The sequence below is a fragment of the Neolamprologus multifasciatus genome, chromosome 7 (genome assembly GCF_963576455.1).
Source record: "Neolamprologus multifasciatus chromosome 7, fNeoMul1.2, whole genome shotgun sequence".
NCBI classification, from domain to species: Eukaryota; Metazoa; Chordata; class Actinopteri; order Cichliformes; family Cichlidae; genus Neolamprologus; species Neolamprologus multifasciatus.
In genome coordinates this window covers 37595907-37617813 of record NC_140445.1, presented here as the reverse complement: position 1 = coordinate 37617813, position 21907 = coordinate 37595907, and the positions used below count along the sequence as shown (strand labels likewise).

General features: G+C 46.7%; 3 protein-coding genes across 3 annotated transcripts; 1 reads left to right on the top strand and 2 right to left on the bottom strand.

The window, feature by feature from the left end:
• Window positions 1–1015: 1015 nt before the first annotated feature.
• On the top strand, window positions 1016–8296 carry LOC146514750 (uncharacterized). Its single transcript, XM_085168996.1, has 4 exons — window positions 1016–1230; window positions 1313–1375; window positions 1477–1539; window positions 1651–8296. Exon 4 carries the CDS (start codon window positions 2197–2199, stop codon window positions 6262–6264), a length of 4068 nt encoding a protein of 1355 aa, XP_085025122.1. The 5' UTR covers window positions 1016–1230; window positions 1313–1375; window positions 1477–1539; window positions 1651–2196; the 3' UTR covers window positions 6265–8296.
• A 599-nt stretch (window positions 8297–8895) lies between these two features.
• Window positions 8896–12758, bottom strand: LOC146514749 (uncharacterized). The gene is made up of 3 exons (XM_085168892.1): window positions 11129–12758; window positions 10019–11029; window positions 8896–9880 (listed from the first exon to the last, which is right to left on the bottom strand). The coding sequence occupies exons 1-3, from the start codon at window positions 11930–11932 to the stop codon at window positions 9731–9733; spliced, it is 1965 nt and encodes a 654-aa protein (XP_085025018.1). The 5' UTR covers window positions 11933–12758; the 3' UTR covers window positions 8896–9730.
• Window positions 12759–12781: 23 nt separating this feature from the next.
• On the bottom strand, window positions 12782–14989 carry LOC146514748 (uncharacterized). The gene is made up of 3 exons (XM_085168893.1): window positions 14186–14989; window positions 13076–14086; window positions 12782–12937 (listed from the first exon to the last, which is right to left on the bottom strand). Exons 1-3 carry the CDS (start codon window positions 14987–14989, stop codon window positions 12788–12790), a joined length of 1965 nt encoding a protein of 654 aa, XP_085025019.1. The 3' UTR covers window positions 12782–12787.
• Window positions 14990–21907: the final 6918 nt, after the last annotated feature.

Below are 21907 nucleotides of genomic sequence, written 5' to 3'. Positions count from 1 at the left end.
CACAAGAGTTTTATTTAATCAACCCCCCCCAGTTTTAATTTAACTAGTTTTTTTTTCACACATCTACTGGAGTTTCTTTCCAGGGTTGATGCGATCATTTTATTTAAAAATCGGGATTTCGCAATGTTGAACTAAGACAAAGCCACCTAGACAAATGGTAGGGGTGTGTAGTAAGGGTGTTGGCGGGAAACAGGAACTCCAGAGCAGGTGTCTTTTGTCTCTTCGAGAACTCTGGGAAGTAGCAAGGGAGTGTTAACCTTAAGGTGTGAAACAGGTGTGTACTGAGGCTACTTCATGTATGGGAACACACAGGGCGTCAGAGGGGGGTGGTTATATGAGTTTATGTGTTTTTAACAGGGTTTAATTTAATCAAACCATAGGGTTTTTTAATTAAACTATTTTTATCACTTAGGTGTATCTCGACATTCAGTTATGCAGACATATGTGTTCTTAAAAGCAATTCTTTGTTTTGAAGCTGAGTGGAGTGGAAGCTGTTTTGGTTCGCAGTGTTCCTTAACAAAGAGGGGATGGTTTTTTATATACATCTAGTCAAAAGTGTTGGTAATAGTGTTTTAGTCAGACTAATTTTATAAATCTGACAATATCTCAGCTTGCTGCGATGCATGCAATTTATTTTAAAAACGGTACAAGTGGGAATTTCTTCTGAATGGGTAATGTCGGCATGTTCACAAGCGTTTTATTTAATCAATCCCCCCCAGTTTTAATTTAACTAGTTTTTTCACACATCTACTGGGTTTCTTTCCAGGGTTGATGCGATCATTTTATTTTAAAATCGGGATTTCGGAATGTTGAACTAAGACAAAGCCACCTAGACAAATGGTAGGGGGTGTATTAAGGATGTTGGCGGGAAACAGGAACGTCAGAGGACCCCACATTCATCTATTGGAGGACTCTGGGAAGTAGCAAGGGAGTGTAAACCTTAAGGTGTGAAACAGCTGTGTACTGGCATTGTTCCTGGAGATGTTATTTAATTGAGAGCCTAGCGGGGCTAACATCGTTCTTTATAACATGGACATCTTAAACGGTAAGTAAAACAAAACCTATTATTGTATTTTTAAAAGTGTTATGTTAACATATTATAGGATATTCAAACTATCTTTTTCCTAAAACAAAAGCTTAATTTTTAGGAGTTCGGGAGAACGGCACAGCACCCTTTTCTTTAGAAACGGGTGCTTTTACAGATGGAACAACTTCTCTAACAGGCACAAGGTGTGTACAGAATTACGCGATTTGTAAGCTTGCGATTGTTTTAAATTATATAATAACAGAGTTTTTCTTTGATTTGTTCCAGGGTTAACAAACTGAGCAGGAAAACATTCAGACACCGTGACCACAGAGCCCATCCTTACAAAAGGTATGTATACAACGGGATGTATAATTGTGTATTTTAAAAAAAACAGCAAATGGGTTTAAACAATTCCAAATGTTCTAAAACCGACCGTTTTACACATACAGAGCCAAGCCAGAGAACCTTATGTGTGGAGAACCAGGGCCGTCGGGAATAACGCACACTACAAGGTAAGCATAGGTATATATAAATTAGATAAAAAGAGATAGAGAGGGAGACACGCTTATTCTGTTTGAAATGGGTACCTGTATAAATGTTTTAACACATATCTATCTTCACAGACTGCAGCACAGTACCCCACCTCATAATGATCAGGACACCGTACTCCAGACGTTTTTGGAATGTTTAAGCAGTATCGACCTCCCAGAACAACAAAAACCTGGAGCTTTGTGCAACAGTGGAGAGTCAGAAGAGATCTTCATCAGCGGTCCTGCAACACCCCCGAGTGAGTGCTTGCCTCGTGATTTCTCTGATGTTTTTGAGTACAGTATATCAGATTTCGACCTTGTTCATATACCCACCACACCAGAATGTGTCAGAAATAGCATTGATTCACACGTAGATTTTGAAGACGACGGTATAACAGACTCTCAAATATCAGCGGCGTATGATGCTTACATGAAGGTTTCAGACGCTCAACCTGCTGAACAGAGTCATATAGCTTCATTAGTTGATAAATTATGTTTGATTGAAGCTAGACTCAATCAATACCACCAAGAAGCACAGGTACAAAGGCAACAGTTTACCAAATTCATAAAAAAAGTGTGTAGTACATTAGACATCATCTGCAGCAAAATTTCAAGTCCCTGACTTTTAAAATCCAGACCATGGACCCTCCAAATAAATTATTTAAGCATAATAACGGAACCTCCACTCCTGTTAGATGTTTTGACTTAGAGACTTTTATGCAGTGGGCTGAAGAAACAAATAACAAATTAGACGATATTATAGCTAGACTTAATAGTGTGCCTGCATCAGCCTCATCTGATACACATCCTTGTCAGACTGTTCCTACGCCTGCTATTGCTGATGGGGCTATTGTTGTTGTTAATAATAGTGGTAGTACATCAGGTGTTGCTCGGACCACTGTTGTTACTGATGCTAACCGTATTGCTGCTGCTGCTGGTGTTATTGAGTCTGTTACCGCTTCTACTAGTACTACAGACACACATGCGTGTCCGGGCACCGCTGCAACACCACACACCCCCTCAGTCATTGTAAATTTCTCACAAAGTGATACTATCGTGATTGAGCCCGTTGTGCAATCTGGATCTGGCAGGCGCTCCCAGCCACACATTAGAGAGATACCTAATTTTAATGCTCGCGAATTGCGTGAGCGCCTTGATTTTAGGGGTATAAGTCTTGATCATCCAGAACAAGTACCTGCGCGAGTGCGCGAGTGCTTAGCCAATGTGGTAGACCGAGCTGTGGCTGGATCTCAACAGGGCAGTGTTCTAAACGTGGTCCTGCGTGGCCCCTCGCTGGCTTCAGATGTTCAGGCTGTTTTAAACGCTGATGATCGGTATGATCCGGAGCTGTTTCTCGATCGAATTGCACAAGTTATGCAGAGTAATGATGAATCTATCGGTGATGATGAATTAGAGTTTATTGTCACGGTAGCTCAGAACAGTAGTGGTGGGGCTCGCTTAAGACTGGCACAAATCCCTTATGATGAGATTCTCTCAAAGAAAGGCAGACATTTATACACACCAAACAACACACACAACAATTTGTGCTTCTCCCTATGTATAGCACATTCATTAAACTCATCAGCCTCTGAGCTAGAAAAACTCGCTACAGCTAAACGGATGCATGCTGAAGTAGGTCTATGCGACACACAGCAAGTATCATTCACCGATGTCAGTAAATTTGAGAAGCACTTCAACATTAAGATTGTAATCTATTACCACACAGAAGGGCGTAAACGCCTGGAATGTTTTTTCACACATGAAGAGCCAAACACAAACACGTTGATGATGTATCTCCATAATCAACATTACCACATGATTTTAAACCCGACCGCTTTTCTTGGTGCATCCTATGTGTGTAATTTCTGTTACGGTACATATAATACAGCATTACACCATAGCTGTAAACATAGATGTAACACATGTTATACACTCTGTCAACACCACAGGGGTCCCACAGTGAAATGCAGCGACTGTAACCGCATCTGCAAATCACAACACTGTTACCAGCAACACAAATTACCTGAATTAAAACACAACATGATCCCCTGTGATAATATGAAACATTGCATGCACTGTGGCACCACATATAGAGAATCCAAGAAATCGCCACACAGATGTGCCCAGCCTAGATGCGAGCACTGCCGCGAGCCTAAATTACCCGGAGACTCCGACCATCAGTGTTTCATACAGCCTGTTGAAAAACAGAAGCCTAGCGATAAATACATTTTATATGATTTCGAGACTAGGTACCACAACGGTAAACACGAGGCTAACTTTGTGTGTGCGTCTGATCTGAAGGGCAATAAGTTCACATTTAACACATTAAAGTGTGTGGAGGCGTTTGTGCAACATTACAGACGCCCAAGGTTTCGTGGGTACACGTTCATAGCACATAATGCATCTGGCTTTGACAACTACATACTCCACGAGTACTTTGTCAGACAGTGCATAACACCTAGTGTCATAATGAGCGGCAGTCGTGTGATTTTGATGTATGACAGGGACTATGACCAGCGATGGATTGATTCGTTCAGCTTTTTGCCCATGGGCCTTGCCAAAATACCCTCTGCTTTAGGTTTTCAAGACCTGCAGAAGGGCCATTTCCCACACAGGTTTAATACGAGGGATAATGAGCATTATGTGGGCCCGTACCCAGACCCCTCCTTCTACGGCTATGAGTACATGTCTGAAAGCGATAAGGTGCGATTCATGGAATGGTACCAGGTTGCCTCACAGAATCCCTTTGATTTTCAGGCTGAACTCAGGCGTTACTGTGTTAACGATGTTGATGTCCTGCGTAAAGCATGCAGCATTTATCGTGACACGTTACTGGGTTGTACACAAGTTGATCCATTCATGTATACCACCTTGGCTGCATTTAGTATGGGTGTGTATAAAACGCTGTTTCTGCCTAGAGACACGCTCGCTCTCACGTATGACGGGGCATACGTTGAGCAGAATAAGACGTTTTCTAACGTCTCTATCGAATGGCTTCAGTACGTGTCCCACACCACCAACAAAGTGGTAAAACATGCGAACAGAGGAGGCGAACAGAGGGTTGGACCGTATTTTGTGGACGGTTTTGACCCCACAAGTAATACAGCTTATGAATTTGCAGGATGTTTTCACCACGGCTGTGTTAAATGTCACCCCGAGAGTGAAGTTAATCCTGTCAGCAAAGCATCCTATGGACTGCTGCATCGCATGTTTTGTGACAAAGTTGATGCACTGAGATCACAACACAGTGTGAGCGTAATAGTGATGTGGGAATGTGAATGGACTGCCTTGAAGCAGACAGACCCTACAGTTGTGGCTTTCATGCACACATACAGAAAGCCAGAACGCATGAATCCCCGAGACGCCCTTTTTGGAGGTCGCACAAATGCTATAAAGCTGTACCACAAGACTGGTTGTGATGAAAAAATATTTTACTACGACTTCACCAGTCTCTATCCCACAGTGCAGTCTAAAAAAGACTATCCTGTAGGACACCCTCAAGTCATTTACACCAACTTTGACAAGCTAGAAAATTATTTTGGCTTTGTTAAATGCACAGTGCTCCCCCCTAAGGGTCTTTTTCACCCCGTCCTTCCCTACAGGTGCCACGGAAAACTGATGTTTCCACTCTGCAGCATGTGTGCTGAAGACCAAAACCAGCATACTGCATGTGGGCACAGGGACAGTGAGCGGGTGTTGAAAGGCACGTGGGTCTCATTTGAGCTTGAAAAAGCTGTTGAGAAGGGATACAGGGTTCTTGCTATTGATGAGGTGTGGCATTTCCCCAATAAGACCGACACATTGTTTAAAGACTATGTGAAAGCCTTCCTAAAACTCAAACAGGAGGCCTCGGGGTATCCTGAACACGTCAAGACACCTGACGAACAGAAGAAGTACATAGACGAGTATTATGAGAAGGAGGGAATAATGCTAGACCCATCCAAGATTTGTGTAAATAAAGCTGTTCGTAACTGTAACAAGCTGTTGCTAAACTCGTTATGGGGTCGTTTCAGCATGAGGTCAAATATGGCATCATCTGAGCTCATTACAGACCCTTCCAGATTTAGCCAGCTAATGTTTAGCGACCAGTACGACGTGCGTCAGTTTTGTTTCATCTCTGACGACGTCGCAATGGTGCAGTGGCGGCATGCTGATGGTAGAGCTTCCCGTGTGAAGGACGTTAATGTCTTTGTCGGGGCCATGACCACTGCACACGCCAGACTCATGCTGTATGATTTGCTAGACAACTTGCAGCAGCGCGTGCTATATTGTGACACGGACAGTGTCATTTTCACGGCACGCCCTGGCGAGTGGATGCCTCCTCTAGGTCCGTTTCTGGGGGATCTCACAAGTGAATTAGACTGTGGAGAGGGTGGTGTGGAGGATTACATAGCGGAATTTGTTTCCGGTGGGCCAAAATGCTACGCGTATCACACATCGCTGGGCAAGACCCAGGTCAAATGTAAAGGCGTGACACTGAACGCACTAAACTCAAAAGTTGTCACCCACGACTCCTTGAAAGGTTTAGTCCACAAGTTTGTAACCAATCAGACATCAGACGCACACCTAGTTGCCGTGTCTGATAGCATCAGACGCGATAAAAAGAAGCTTCATTTGAAGAATAAAACCATTGTGAAAAAAGTTAAAGTTGTTTACAATAAGCGCCGTGTGCTCCCAGACTATACAACCGTACCTTATGGATTTTAAATTAGAACAGGGGTTTGACGCCCGGTTGCAGCACCCGTTCAGTATGGTGGTCAGCGGTCCCAGTAACTGCGGCAAGACTTTTTTTGTTAAAAGCATAATTGAAAATTCTTCCAGGATTATATCATGCAGCATTGACAATATTGTATATATATACTCATGCTGGCAGCCATTATATGACCAGCTTCTTAAGATAAGAGACATAAACTTTGTTAACGGTATACCCGAATCTCTTGCTGATGACACCCTTCTTCCTGCAGAAAAGAACAATTTGTTAATTATAGACGATGTAATGAACGATGCAGCTAACAATTTAGAAGTACAAAATGTGTTCACAAAGTATGTGCATCATAGGAATTTGAGTTGTATATATCTGGTTCAAAATTTGTTTATTCAAGGAAAATCCAGTAGAACCATTTCCTTGAACACTAACTACCTAATATTGTTTAAAAATCCGAGAGATAAATATCAGGTTATGCTTTTAGGTAGGCAAATGTTTCCGGGTAATACTAAATATTTTATAGAAGCGTTTAATGATGCCACATCCACAACATACGGGTATCTTTTAATAGACTATAAAGCTAAGACCCCGGACTATTTAAGACTCAGAACAAATTTACTATCAGAGCGTCCGGTTGTTTACATTCCAAAACAAAAATCAGCAAAGAGGTGAAAGGATGTCATCACGCATGCGGAGGAATCTGTCTCTGTTGGAGATGATATACAGGGCTCCTCCTACTCTACGCAGAGTTATTATTAGTAATTCAAACTTAGATTTTATCAATGCGCTGTGTGAGATAGCCTTTAATGTATTGCATGGTAACATTCCACTGACCAATCAGCAGTACAGACAGCTGAAAAAGAAAAAATCAATAATCAGACTGATTGCAGACAAAAAAATAAAAACTTTGAAAAAGAGAAAGACAATCAACCAATCTGGAGGGTTTTTACTACCGCTATTAGGGGCTGCAATCCCTTTCATAACCAGTCTGATAGCAAACAGGTGAAAATGGAACATGTGCAAAAGATGTTTTTGGTACCCCAACACCAGTTGGACTTAATAAAGCAACAGCAGCAGCAGCAGCAGCAGCAAACAGGCAGCATCAGACAACAGTCTCAGAACGAGTTGGACAAGGAGATGTTACAAGTGTTACAAGATTCTGACATAGATGTGTATGAGAAGGCTAAAAAATACAGCGATATTCTCCAAAGATACCTTACCCTTGTGAGACAAGGTGCCCGTGAAAAGAATGTATTGTCTTTATCATTACCTGAACAATTTAACAGGGATGTGCAACCCCAGTCGGCGGACACATCGCCTGTTCATGGTGATGCAGGGGTGAGGGATCTTGTTGCGGAGAATGTTTTAACACACATACCTAAAAGGAGTAGGAGGAATGCAGAACTTATTCTATCAGCGGTGAGCCGTTCGCCACACTTGATCTCTTACAACGACAAAGGCGAAATTGTTGTTGATAAACACACCATCCCTGGTTCACACATTTATGATCTAATTAAAGGCGTCACAACCACACACACACCCTCTGAGGGTTTGAGACCTATCGGCTGGACAGAGTTTTTAAAAGCTGTCTCAGATTTAAACGTACCGTTATCAGCCATATCTAACACAGGCATACGTAAGACCGTCGCCATGTATAAAACCGATCACACACTGTCTGAAGACCCTGGTTTTTTAAAACACACACCAAAAAAGATCACCCCTGGTGGACCGCTGCGACATAGTACACTAAAAAAAATAAAGAATAAAAAAAACAAATTAAAGGGGGGTCCTGTAGAGTGGTTGGATTTTTGAATTCAGGTTTTTTCTTATTGCACCTGAAATTGTTTTTCTGCTAAAAATATTTGCTGTTTGGTGTTTTTCTACTGTAATGGTTTTTTTCACTTATTGCTGCTAAATTGTTTTGTTTTGTTTTATTTTATTACTGTTAAATATATTATGTCTTTATTACTGATAAATATATGTTTTTCTTTTTTTATTACTGGTTAATGTTTGATTTCTTTTATTTATGTTTAAACAATGTATGTTGTAAATCTATATATTTATATACGAGATTTGATAATAAATACCATTGACTCGATTATCATGCTCTCACGTTGTTTTTATTATTCTCATTAGTACATGTCAGTATCCGCATTGCACACACACGTAATCACTGCATACAGCAACAGGTTGTATGTTGTTGACAAATCGACACACCATAGCATCATTACAAATTAAATCAGACCCATACATGTTAAGCAGACGCTCATAAGATACACCATTTTGCACATGATATAAAAAAAATACACAATGTTCACCGCATGTGATGGAGAAGTCGTTCTGCACTTGTTTTCCTGAATATAAAACAGTGGAACAGTTTTTTAGAAGAAACATCTTTATTGCTGGGGGAAAACTGTCTAACGAGTGACCAAAACTATCAAAAAAATAACCGCGTCTGTCTCTCGAAATATAAACAGCAAGCCAATGTTCCCCGGGCATCGTAGAAGGGTGGGTGTTTACAATACCCATAGCAGGGAGTCTTTGAAGCCGTTCAGTGGTTAGCTGATCATAGGCTAACACGCCTAGGAAATGTGTGTTTTTATTGATAATGCTGCCGATCACGGCTGATAGTGTTAGGGAACGGCTGTGTGCAGGCAGGCGAAGGACCCAAAGTGCAGACTCCGGAGACAGAAAGTAACTCAAAACAGCTTTAATGTTAAACTCAAAAAAGTAACAAAACTGAGTATCCAAAAAATAACTTACATGGACAGAACACACAGCTAGATAAACGGTAGATCGCGACAATGACAAACTGAAACACAGGGCTTAAATACATAGAGGGAGCAATCAGGGAATGGACAACAGGAGGGAAACACAGCTGGGGCAAATCAGAACTGACGAGACAAGGAAGCGTAAACTGAACACACTGAGATAAGACAGAGACCTTCAAAGTAAAACAGGAAACACATAACACAGACTGAACAAAAGACACAGACTCACATGCAGGCACTACAACAGAGGGAACAGAAATGTGGGACCAGGACAGACACAGACACCGACTGGACACGGGGATATAGCAGACAGGGGAGACAGCAACTAAGGATTACACAGAGACAAACCGTAAGACATGACTCTAATGAAAACCCAAAGACTAGAAATTATAAATAATATAATAAACTCAAAACCCCTGGGTCAACGACCCAGGCATCCTAACAGTATCCCCCCCTAAAGGGCTGGCTCCCAGACAGCCCAACCCGAAACACCAAAACAAAAAACAACCCAACCAGGGTGGGCGGCGGGGGAACAGGATGGAGGGACCGAAATGAAACAAACACACGGAGCCAGAGACAAAAAATACAGGGAGCAAAAGCCCAAAACAGAACAAAACAACAGCACTGCGGCCCAGCAACAGTCCAAAAGAAAACAGACAAAAAGCCCATGAAAGGCGCAGAGGCCCAGGTACCAGTCTCAAAAAGGTTCAGGAGGCCGGCCCGGAGGCTGACGGCACAACAGTCCAAACCCGGGCAGTTCAGGGGGGCGGCCCGGAGGCAGGCGGCCCAAGAGCCAAGAGGACAGTTCAGGGGGCCGGGCAGGCGGGAGGCACCGGCGGCGACGGAGCAGGTCAGGAGGCCGTCCGGGCGGGAGGCACCGGCGGCGACGGAGCAGGTCAGGGGGCCGTCCGGGCGGGAGGCACCGGCGGCGACGGAGCAGGTCAGGGGGCCGTCCGGGCGGGAGGCACCGGCGGCGACGGAGCAGGTCAGGGGGCCGTCCGCGACGGCAATGATGTCCAGTCATCGGCCCGGAAAGTGGCCGAACAGGCCGGACAGGACGTGCAGGACGAACAGGACGGGCAGGACGAACAGGCCGGACTGGACCTGACGGCATGGGGACCTCAGGCGCAGACGAAGATAGACGGAGTGAGGCAGGACCAGGCGAGGGCGAAGGCGAAGACTCGGAGGCTGGACCAGGCGAGGGCGAAGGCGAAGACTCGGAGGCTGGACCAGGCGAGGGCGAAGGCGAAGACCCGGAGGCTGGACCAGGCGAGGGCGAAGGCGAAGACTCGGAGGCTGGACCAGGCGAGGGCGAAGGCGAAGACTCGGAGGCTGGACCAGGCGAGGGCGAAGGCGAAGACTCGGAGGCTGGACCAGGCGAGGGCGAAGGCGAAGACTCGGAGGCTGGACCAGGCGAGGGCGGCGCTGCAGGGAACGGCGTGGGAGCCGCAGGTGGTGGCGCTGCAGGCGACGCAGGTCGCTGGACGGGCCCCTTGGACCCTCCAGCGGGAGCAGGAGGCTGGACGGGCTCCTCGGACCCTCCAGCGGGAGCAGGAGGCTGGACGGGCCCCTCGGACCCTCCAGCGGAGGCAGGTAGCTGGACGGGCTCCTCGGACCCTCCAGCGGGAACAGGAGGCTGGACGGGCCCCTCGGACCCCCCAGCGGAGGCAGACGAAGGCTGGACGGGCCCCTCGGACCCTCCAGCAGGAACAGGCGGTGGAGTAAATGACTGAGACGGGAACTGAGCCGATAGGTGAGCTAAAGTCTGAGCTATGGAGAGAAGTTTAATATGTATTGACTCTTGTAAGAATGGTAGTAATGGTGCGCGAGGTGGTGGATTAGCAGATGGCTGGGCTAGGTTGTCCGAGCCTACAGAGCCTAAAGAAAACTGCTGGAAGGGCTCACCTGAGCCTCCAGTGAGGTCAGAACCAGTTGCAGGTACCTGCCGGACACCAGCCACTCCCACCCGAGGAGAAGGTACGGGTGCCGGAGCTAACTGGTTCCCGGTCATCCTCACACTGGGAGCCGGGACAGGCACCGTCAATGGCTGGGCAGCTGCTGTCCCCACCCAAGGAGCTGGCATGGGTGCAGCGACAGGCAGAGGCTCAGCCGGCCTGGACACCGGAGCAGGGACCAGCTGGACCTCAGCCTCCCTCACCTGAAGCACTGAAACAGGTGCAGGGGAATGCTGGGCCCGAGCTGCCCTGGGAGCAGGAACACAACGGTGCAAAGGAGCAGGCTCAGCAAACACAGACTCCTCTAAAATGTTTTTTAGCTTCCTACCACCACCACGTCTAACAGTCTTAACAGTTTTCACAGTCTCAGAATTTACAGTGTGCACATGATTGTCTTTTTCCAGCTCAGAGGGAGCAGAATGAAAACAGTCATTATACCTCACCATGGGGAGCGGCTCAGCAGAGACAGAGTGGCGACCGCGTGAGCGTCGCTTTCTCCGGGAAATGGGAGGTGGCGAACTGGGCTGCGAATCCCCAAAAAGACTGGGCTGCGAAGAGGAAGCAGAGAGTTTGTGAAGCTCAGAACGTGGCAGACCCAAAAACAGAGCGAAGGACTGCAGTGGAGTGAGTCTAACGTCCGGCATCACGTAATCCTTCTTCCTCCGCCGCTTAACCCTCTCGTCGGACTGGTAATCCAGGGGTGGAGGCGGAGGTGTAGCGACTGGAGAGAATGAGCACGTGCTCAATCTGATCGCCCGAGGCATAGGCGCCGGCTCGGCTGTAGCCATGGCAGTTTGGAGGCTGCGGGGCCCTCCCCAAGCCAAACGTGAACCATAGAAAGGTGACTTGAGCTCCCGGGCATGCTTAGCCTCCTGCCTCACGCTCTCCTTGAGGAAGGCAGAAACTGCGGGTTGCCGATACCACACGGAGTCTGCTGGGTCCATGTTATGGTCGCGATCTTCTGTTAGGGAACGGCTGTGTGCAGGCAGGCGAAGGACCCAAAGTGCAGACTCCGGAGACAGAAAGTAACTCAAAACAGCTTTAATGTTAAACTCAAAAAAGTAACAAAACTGAGTATCCAAAAAATAACTTACATGGACAGAACACACAGCTAGATAAACGGTAGATCGCGACAATGACAAACTGAAACACAGGGCTTAAATACATAGAGGGAGCAATCAGGGAATGGACAACAGGAGGGAAACACAGCTGGGGCAAATCAGAACTGACGAGACAAGGAAGCGTAAACTGAACACACTGAGATAAGACAGAGACCTTCAAAGTAAAACAGGAAACACATAACACAGACTGAACAAAAGACACAGACTCACATGCAGGCACTACAACAGAGGGAACAGAAATGTGGGACCAGGACAGACACAGACACCGACTGGACACGGGGATATAGCAGACAGGGGAGACAGCAACTAAGGATTACACAGAGACAAACCGTAAGACATGACTCTAATGAAAACCCAAAGACTAGAAATTATAAATAATATAATAAACTCAAAACCCCTGGGTCAACGACCCAGGCATCCTAACAGTATCCCCCCCTAAAGGGCTGGCTCCCAGACAGCCCAACCCGAAACACCAAAACAAAAAACAACCCAACCAGGGTGGGCGGCGGGGGAACAGGATGGAGGGACCGAAATGAAACAAACACACGGAGCCAGAGACAAAAAATACAGGGAGCAAAAGCCCAAAACAGAACAAAACAACAGCACTGCGGCCCAGCAACAGTCCAAAAGAAAACAGACAAAAAGCCCATGAAAGACGCAGAGGCCCAGGTACCAGTCTCAAAAAGGTTCAGGAGGCCGGCCCGGAGGCTGACGGCACAACAGTCCAAACCCGGGCAGTTCAGGGGGGCGGCCCGGAGGCAGGCGGCCCAAGAGCCAAGAGGACAGTTCAGGGGGCCGGGCAGGCGGGAGGCACCGGCGGCGACGGAGCAGGTCAGGAGGCCGTCCGGGCGGGAGGCACCGGCGGCGACGGAGCAGGTCAGGGGGCCGTCCGGGCGGGAGGCACCGGCGGCGACGGAGCAGGTCAGGGGGCCGTCCGGGCGGGAGGCACCGGCGGCGACGGAGCAGGTCAGGGGGCCGTCCGCGACGGCAATGATGTCCAGTCATCGGCCCGGAAAGTGGCCGAACAGGCCGGACAGGACGTGCAGGACGAACAGGACGGGCAGGACGAACAGGCCGGACTGGACCTGACGGCATGGGGACCTCAGGCGCAGACGAAGATAGACGGAGTGAGGCAGGACCAGGCGAGGGCGAAGGCGAAGACTCGGAGGCTGGACCAGGCGAGGGCGAAGGCGAAGACTCGGAGGCTGGACCAGGCGAGGGCGAAGGCGAAGACCCGGAGGCTGGACCAGGCGAGGGCGAAGGCGAAGACTCGGAGGCTGGACCAGGCGAGGGCGAAGGCGAAGACTCGGAGGCTGGACCAGGCGAGGGCGAAGGCGAAGACTCGGAGGCTGGACCAGGCGAGGGCGAAGGCGAAGACTCGGAGGCTGGACCAGGCGAGGGCGGCGCTGCAGGGAACGGCGTGGGAGCCGCAGGTGGTGGCGCTGCAGGCGACGCAGGTCGCTGGACGGGCCCCTTGGACCCTCCAGCGGGAGCAGGAGGCTGGACGGGCTCCTCGGACCCTCCAGCGGGAGCAGGAGGCTGGACGGGCCCCTCGGACCCTCCAGCGGAGGCAGGTAGCTGGACGGGCTCCTCGGACCCTCCAGCGGGAACAGGAGGCTGGACGGGCCCCTCGGACCCCCCAGCGGAGGCAGACGAAGGCTGGACGGGCCCCTCGGACCCTCCAGCAGGAACAGGCGGTGGAGTAAATGACTGAGACGGGAACTGAGCCGATAGGTGAGCTAAAGTCTGAGCTATGGAGAGAAGTTTAATATGTATTGACTCTTGTAAGAATGGTAGTAATGGTGCGCGAGGTGGTGGATTAGCAGATGGCTGGGCTAGGTTGTCCGAGCCTACAGAGCCTAAAGAAAACTGCTGGAAGGGCTCACCTGAGCCTCCAGTGAGGTCAGAACCAGTTGCAGGTACCTGCCGGACACCAGCCACTCCCACCCGAGGAGAAGGTACGGGTGCCGGAGCTAACTGGTTCCCGGTCATCCTCACACTGGGAGCCGGGACAGGCACCGTCAATGGCTGGGCAGCTGCTGTCCCCACCCAAGGAGCTGGCATGGGTGCAGCGACAGGCAGAGGCTCAGCCGGCCTGGACACCGGAGCAGGGACCAGCTGGACCTCAGCCTCCCTCACCTGAAGCACTGAAACAGGTGCAGGGGAATGCTGGGCCCGAGCTGCCCTGGGAGCAGGAACACAACGGTGCAAAGGAGCAGGCTCAGCAAACACAGACTCCTCTAAAATGTTTTTTAGCTTCCTACCACCACCACGTCTAACAGTCTTAACAGTTTTCACAGTCTCAGAATTTACAGTGTGCACATGATTGTCTTTTTCCAGCTCAGAGGGAGCAGAATGAAAACAGTCATTATACCTCACCATGGGGAGCGGCTCAGCAGAGACAGAGTGGCGACCGCGTGAGCGTCGCTTTCTCCGGGAAATGGGAGGTGGCGAACTGGGCTGCGAATCCCCAAAAAGACTGGGCTGCGAAGAGGAAGCAGAGAGTTTGTGAAGCTCAGAACGTGGCAGACCCAAAAACAGAGCGAAGGACTGCAGTGGAGTGAGTCTAACGTTCGGCATCACGTAATCCTTCTTCCTCCGCCGCTTAACCCTCTCGTCGGACTGGTAATCCAGGGGTGGAGGCGGAGGTGTAGCGACTGGAGAGAATGAGCACGTGCTCAATCTGATCGCCCGAGGCATAGGCGCCGGCTCGGCTGTAGCCATGGCAGTTTGGAGGCTGCGGGGCCCTCCCCAAGCCAAACGTGAACCATAGAAAGGTGACTTGAGCTCCCGGGCATGCTTAGCCTCCTGCCTCACGCTCTCCTTGAGGAAGGCAGAAACTGCGGGTTGCCGATACCACATGGAGTCTGCTGGGTCCATGTTATGGTCGCGATCTTCTGTTAGGGAACGGCTGTGTGCAGGCGGGCGAAGGACCCAAAGTGCAGACTCCGGAGACAGAAAGTAACTCAAAACAGCTTTAATGTTAAACTCAAAAAAGTAACAAAACTGAGTATCCAAAAAATAACTTACATGGACAGAACACACAGCTAGATAAACGGTAGATCGCGACAATGACAAACTGAAACACAGGGCTTAAATACATAGAGGGAGCAATCAGGGAATGGACAACAGGAGGGAAACACAGCTGGGGCAAATCAGAACTGACGAGACAAGGAAGCGTAAACTGAACACACTGAGATAAGACAGAGACCTTCAAAGTAAAACAGGAAACACATAACACAGACTGAACAAAAGACACAGACTCACATGCAGGCACTACAACAGAGGGAACAGAAATGTGGGACCAGGACAGACACAGACACCGACTGGACACGGGGATATAGCAGACAGGGGAGACAGCAACTAAGGATTACACAGAGACAAACCGTAAGACATGACTCTAATGAAAACCCAAAGACTAGAAATTATAAATAATATAATAAACTCAAAACCCCTGGGTCAACGACCCAGGCATCCTAACAGATAGTTCTATAGTGTTCATGACCGTTTTTGTCTCAATAGTAGTCCAAGAGCACCTGTCTCATGTTAGATATTTCAATGACTGAATCAAATACCGAATAACACAAGAGGTTCACTGTACGGGGTAGTGGATTTCTGAAACGGGTTTCCAATCTCACGTTCCCAGTTTTAATTAACGACACATTCCCTGAATGTCCTTCGTCAGCTTCCAGATTGAAACAGAATAAAGTGTAGCCGTTACCAAAGTCAGCACGTGTAATAGCTAAGGATCTGTCCTTTAAATGTCTTCCTGTGGTTTGTATCAGCTGGTAAAATTCTCTGGTATAGTGTTTTCTCTGGAAATTTGGCTGGAATGGTTTAGCAGGATAAGCCTGACTATCAGCATATAAAGACATAAATTCTATATCGCAGTTTTCAAAATGAAATGGATTACGCTGGTAGGAGCCAGTGTATGCTTCATTGTCTATAAATGCAATGATCACAAATTTAGGTATCCTACCCATAAATAAATTGTCATTTGTTGATATTCTAGCCCCTGCAGGTATGGAGAACGTCTTTAAAGACACTCTGTCTACCGTGTATTTTGCGTTTGCATGGTGCAATGCCTTGCTGTGTGCAAGTCTGACGGTCGGTGATACACTAACTTTCTTGACAAAGAGACTGGCTGAGACAATTTTAACTCTGTATGCATTGGCATCCGCTGTCATGAGAGCAAATTCGTCTTTAGAGCGCACAAATTTCAGTGACAGGTCGATTCCATTAAGTAACAGTTTTTCTTGAAAAAACAGGTCTGCATGTACTGGTGCAATCAATTCAACAATACTGCTATTTGCTGTGTAGCCACCTCTGGTCACCAGGCCCTGGTTCTCTCCTTCTATAGATGTGTCATTCATGTGTGATGATGTATCCTTACAGAATAACCCGGTGCTGAACTGTGTGTCTAAAGTGTCCTTATTATAATTGATAAGACATTCTATCACACCTCTGTATGGATATGTGTTGGATGATTGACTAATGAGCCGGTCTCCCAAATTAACATCAACTTGACTAAATATGCTGCATCCAGGATAATTAATAAATCCTACATTAGCGTCCCTAGCCAGGTTTGAGCCATCAGCGTTTGTGATTCTCACACGTGTGTAGATATATGAGTCATTTAGATCCAGGTAATCTTCACCGGACGATGAGATGTAAAACTCGATCGGCCCTCCATCAGTGATTGCAGATACAGGTGGGATTTCGATAAATGTACTTTTCTCAATGCTAGTCTGTGTGTAGGGAACAGTAAACAGGTCCAGCTCTGTTTTTACACATTCTCCAGAATGACTGTGTAACAGTGCCATTTAGAATATGTCAAACGCTGCAGTTTTTGAACGACTGGTTCTGGGTCTTTTCACTCTGCGTGGCGGTGTCCGTTTGCTAGCTCTCCTGCTAGGTTTTGTGGTTTTACGCTTTTTAGACAACGGTTGCCCTGGGGGTGGGGTCTTAGATGGTCTGGGCGTATACACATACAATCCGCTACCGTCCTGCTTAGTGGTTGAGGGTCTGGTTATGTTGGTTATGACATCAGACACTATGCCCGATGCGGCTGTTTTTAGGTGTGGTTTGACTATGCTAACTCCTTTTTTAAACAGTGGTACAGCAAATCTAAACAAGCTGCGGAACAACCCACCCAGCCCTGACCCATATTGCGTACTGGTCCCAACATACCCTCCGAGCTCTCCACCAGCCTGTGATAAGTAGTATTTTACATATTTTGAGTCATCAGTGTTGTAGACGGCCATCCTTTTTTTTCAAAAATGGTGGGTTATCGGTCGGAAGTGTAACTTGACAAACACCTTGCCGTATAAAAAGGGTATGTGTTGATTTCGATCGTCTTTCAAATCAATTTCTATGTCGTCGATCAATGTCTTTGACACAGGTGTGTAGTGTGGGCTGTCAAATTGTAGAATAGGCAAGCGGCGGTCATCGTCCGTGATATTTATAGCTCTTAATAGCCTCGCGTGGGCGTCACCCACAAGCTGGTAATCAACGATATCTGCATAAATAAAGATGTTATATTTTCCCCCGTATATGTCTGCGGGGTGCGGGGCATATGTGTTTTTATAATGAAGTACAAACGGCTCTCCTGTTTCGAATCCTAGGATTTCCGCCAGTCTCCCTCTAAATGTGAGAATAATCCCCCTAGGTCCCATAACACAGGCATGGTTAGTAACTGTGTTGTATTGCATTTTAAGGTCTCCAGTGGTTTGGTACTGCTGACATTTAAAATTAAATTCTTTTATTATCTGTTCCACAGATGCATAATGACCCACAGACAGTTCGATCATGGTTACGGCGATGGTTCCATCTTTGACTGGGTCATGAATTTCCACTTGCGAATCTGATTGTGGAAAAGACATCCATATGCGTGGGTACTGTATCTCTATAACAGCGACCTCATACGGCTGATCCAAAACAATAGGTTTTGCTAGCTTTGTTCTAAAATTAGATATCTTATTACCCGGGTAAACATGCGCCGAAGCATTCGAGAAGAGGCTTACATAGAAGCCTGCATTGTTGTTGTTCTTTTTAATCATGCTTTCTCCGTCTATGCTCAGTGTTGAATGAATGTGTGTAGAGCTGCGTCATCTGAGTTAATTACGCCTCAACGATGTCTTTTTCTGGAATCCACGAATTAAAGCTGTCGGGCCATCCTAGCCATTTCACTAGCACATGCTTTTCCCGACCCACTTTTTTTCTAGCCAATATGTTTTCAATTTTAAATGTTTTGTTTTCATCAACAACCACACGTTGTATCTCAGGCTCATAAAATGACCCTTTCAATACCTCTCCTGCTAGATCCGCTAGTCTGTACACTGGGGGCTGTCTCCCTATACGTTCCTTGACTGTGAAAATCTCATCGGTGTAGGTCTGCTCGTATCCTTTTCGAAACTTTCCTCTCAGTTTTGATATTCGTACAGTGTCACCAATATTAAATTTAAAGCACAGTTCCCTCTGAGGCCTCGTTTTGTACAGCACGTTAAAGACCGACTTCTCATTATCCTTATTCACCTCTGCCGGAGCTATTTGGATAGATCTGTGATAAGCATTGTTATATGCTTGTGTGAGATCTGGTATGACATCTACATATCTCCGGGAGTTGGCTGATGTTAAGTACTTCCACATTCTGCCCTTGAAGCTACGATTGAATCTCTCGACAATACTGCATTTAACCTCGCTAGCTGTTGAGAAATGCTTGATATTATATCGCTTCATTAGGTGTTTAAAGGTTGTATTATAAAACTCTTTGCCTTCATCTGTTTGTAGTTTCACAGGGATCCTACCCTCACTAAGTATATCCTCAAAAGCAGCTGATACAACATTCGCTGTCTTGTTTGTTAGGCATCTAACCCATGCGTATTTTGAGAATACATCTATACATGTTAGCAGATATCTCACATTATCATTATCTGCCACATATTCACACATGTCAACCAGATCGGCTTGAAACTGTTTGTCGACCCCTGTCACCAATACTCTATTTCTGGGGAAATGGATCCTCACAGGTTTATGGAGTGTGTAAGTGTCGTCTTGTTCTAAATAATGTTTGACCTGAGATATTGGAGGTGTTACACCTGATGCCTCCCCTGCCGCTATACGTAGCTTATTTAAACTGGCCAACCCCGCAGGATGGGCTGGATCATGATATATTTTATGCAATGTGCTTTCCATGACTGTGCAAACCACAAATGACTAAGAAGTTAGTGTTAACACGTCTTTTTATTTAATTTTCACACAGACACAATCACAGACAATGGATACTTGAACAGCACACATTAAACCAGGTGTCTCCCAGCCCAGTAGTTTCCAATCATGCAGAGCATGGCTGGTTTAACACGGCGGGCGCAGGTGCTTGCTTCTAGCAGGTTCACAATGTTGTCATTAATGGCGCATACTATATGTCGCTCTGATCTCAGTTCACACATGATGTGTTCTGCAACTCTGCGGATTTGTGTTCCAGTCCCATCTGCGGTGTATGAGCGTACAAACAGCCGGATGGCTGGGATGAATCGGTCAGTCTTGAGCCTTATCATCACATCGTCATAGTAGGTGTCGAAGAAATACTCAGACAATTCCTGCAAGCAGCTGTGTTGCACCTGACTGGGGTGGCCTGTTTGGCATCCGTAACATGTCTCTTGTAGAAACTCATTCAGCGCCAACATCAACAGGTGGAGAGTTGCGAGTTTGATGTCGATTACAGTTTCCTCCCACAGGTCTGATATGAGGGGGTCCTGCGAGCATGCTGGTTAGGGTGGTGGAGTCTGGGGGGTCGGGATTAGCAGCCCTATTGATGGTGACTCTGACAGGTCCCACGACGGCGTGTCATGCTCTGTAAAATGAAAACCACAAGCTCTTAATTTGTCACATAGATACACATGCAACCCCACACACACACACGCACATTAAACCTACCAGTTTATTGTTTAGTTGTCGGAAGGTCTTATGATTTTAGGTTTGCACAGGGTAGCAGGCAAACCAGTCTTCGGACAACTCGCCAGATCGTCAAAAACAAGGCGTTTTCTAATACTCTCGTACGCAGTGTTGAGTCTGTCCCTCTTGATCGTGTCGTCAATCTGGCTAAACAGACGCGACAAACCTCTCCAGTCGCACCACTGTATAAAAAACAAGTCCTTAAACCATCTTGTGCGCTCTTCGAGGTTTAGAGGGTAAGGATTTAACCTCCAGTTTTCAAGCCCTCTGGAAGCAATAAGACTATCCCTGTCATCACATACACTGAGAAAAATAAAGTCTTCAGGGTTGCGATTGAAACGATCAGCCTCAACCCTGTAAAGCTCAGGGCCTGATGCACTGTTCCACTGGGAAACATACAGCACCTCTGGGAAGCCCACATTGTCCAGGTCCGCACACACTACGGTGCGGAAGAGCTTCCAGTTTTTGGTAGAGATGCTTTGGGGTTCCCCCCAAAACAATCCCTCGCCACAATCTACACTAAGCACAACTGTCCCTTCGGTATATTTAATGGTATACACATACCCTTCAGCGCCGCGATATTCTAACTTAAATACAGTCCCATCTACGGCATTTTCACAGCGTTGCTTTTTACGTTGAGGACCCCGGCTGCATACTCCTGTAGACATACCTAGAGCGGCTGTGGCATGGGCGATGTCCTGGCTGGGTGTCATGGTTGATACAGATGGTATTCTGTGCTCCTTAGGTCGATGAGTCGGTGGGGTCCTTAGCGCGATGTGTCTGTGCTCCTTAGGCCGTGGCGGTGATGGTCTTAGAATGTGAAAGGATCACTTTTATACCTATATAACCTAAGCCATCCCACTAGGAGGAGTCGTTACCGCCCAGAGGGTGTGTTTTTCACACCTGAACGCGCATGCGCCGAGCACACCTGAACGCGCATGCGCACACGCAAGTGGGGGGGGGGGCAAAAAAAGTGCAAGTATATTACTACTGGTAACCACTACAGAAACAAATGATTTTGGTAATTACCTCTCCTGTTCATTTAGGGCAGCTGAGGTTTAAAGCTTACAGTGGATGGTGGTCTAATACATTTTTTAAAGCACTGCACCTCAAACCAGCCTCAATGTAATGTCCATGTTCATTTTTAAATTATTTCTCAACCATGACTAGACATTGACAAAAACACTGCAAACCCCAGTGTTAAAATAAAATACAAACATAATTCAAATACAGGCTTAGCCTCCTAACAAATTTGACAGTAGTTTCAAAAATACAAATAGGGCTCTGCTTGTAAACACGCACCAAAAAGATACAAAAATAGACCCACCATCACAGGATGGATGGATCAAAATTATAGACGAAATACAAATTATGGAACAGTTGACCTACAGAATAAGGACTGAGGAAGATCAATACCATCAAAAGTGGGAGAAATGGACTTAGTACATAAACCCAACAGGATAAAGACCAACACATTGATAACGAGAAATGATCAAATTGTCGAAACAAGGTGATCCAACATGTTTTGTTTTTTTACCCTTGTATTTATCTTTTTTTTGTTCTGTTTTCTTGTTACCCCCTACCCACCTGTATAATGTTTAAAGAAAAACAATAAAAAGAAAGTTTTTTTTTTTTTTAAAAACTACAAAAATCAAGGAATTTTCAGGTTTGAATTCCTAGAATTGCATTTTTCTTTATTACTTATTGCTGCCGGAAAGGCAAAGACTTTTTATGCTAATGAAAAACTTTCAGGAATGTCTACACTATTTTTTTCAGAGAACTGATTGGTCAGCAGGTTTGATTTCAAAACCAATCGACAGATAACACGGAGAGAGAATATGTAGA

Bases quoted from the DNA above. Each gene is read 5' to 3' on its own strand.
- LOC146514749 (XM_085168892.1), bottom strand. From the start codon at position 11,932: ATGGACCCAGCAGACTCCGTGTGGTATCGGCAACCCGCAGTTTCTGCC. The intron at 11,030-11,128 runs GTCGCTGCACCC...ACCGGGAACCAG, and splicing joins GGCCGGCTGAGCCTCTGCCT to TTAGCTCCGGCACCCGTACC. The intron at 9,881-10,018 runs CTGCTCCGTCGC...CCTCCTGACCTG, and splicing joins GTCGCGGACGGCCCCCTGAC to CTCCGTCGCCGCCGGTGCCT.
- LOC146514750 (XM_085168996.1), top strand. From the start codon at position 2,197: ATGGACCCTCCAAATAAATTATTTAAGCATAATAACGGAACCTCCACT.
- LOC146514748 (XM_085168893.1), bottom strand. From the start codon at position 14,989: ATGGACCCAGCAGACTCCATGTGGTATCGGCAACCCGCAGTTTCTGCC. The intron at 14,087-14,185 runs GTCGCTGCACCC...ACCGGGAACCAG, and splicing joins GGCCGGCTGAGCCTCTGCCT to TTAGCTCCGGCACCCGTACC. The intron at 12,938-13,075 runs CTGCTCCGTCGC...CCTCCTGACCTG, and splicing joins GTCGCGGACGGCCCCCTGAC to CTCCGTCGCCGCCGGTGCCT.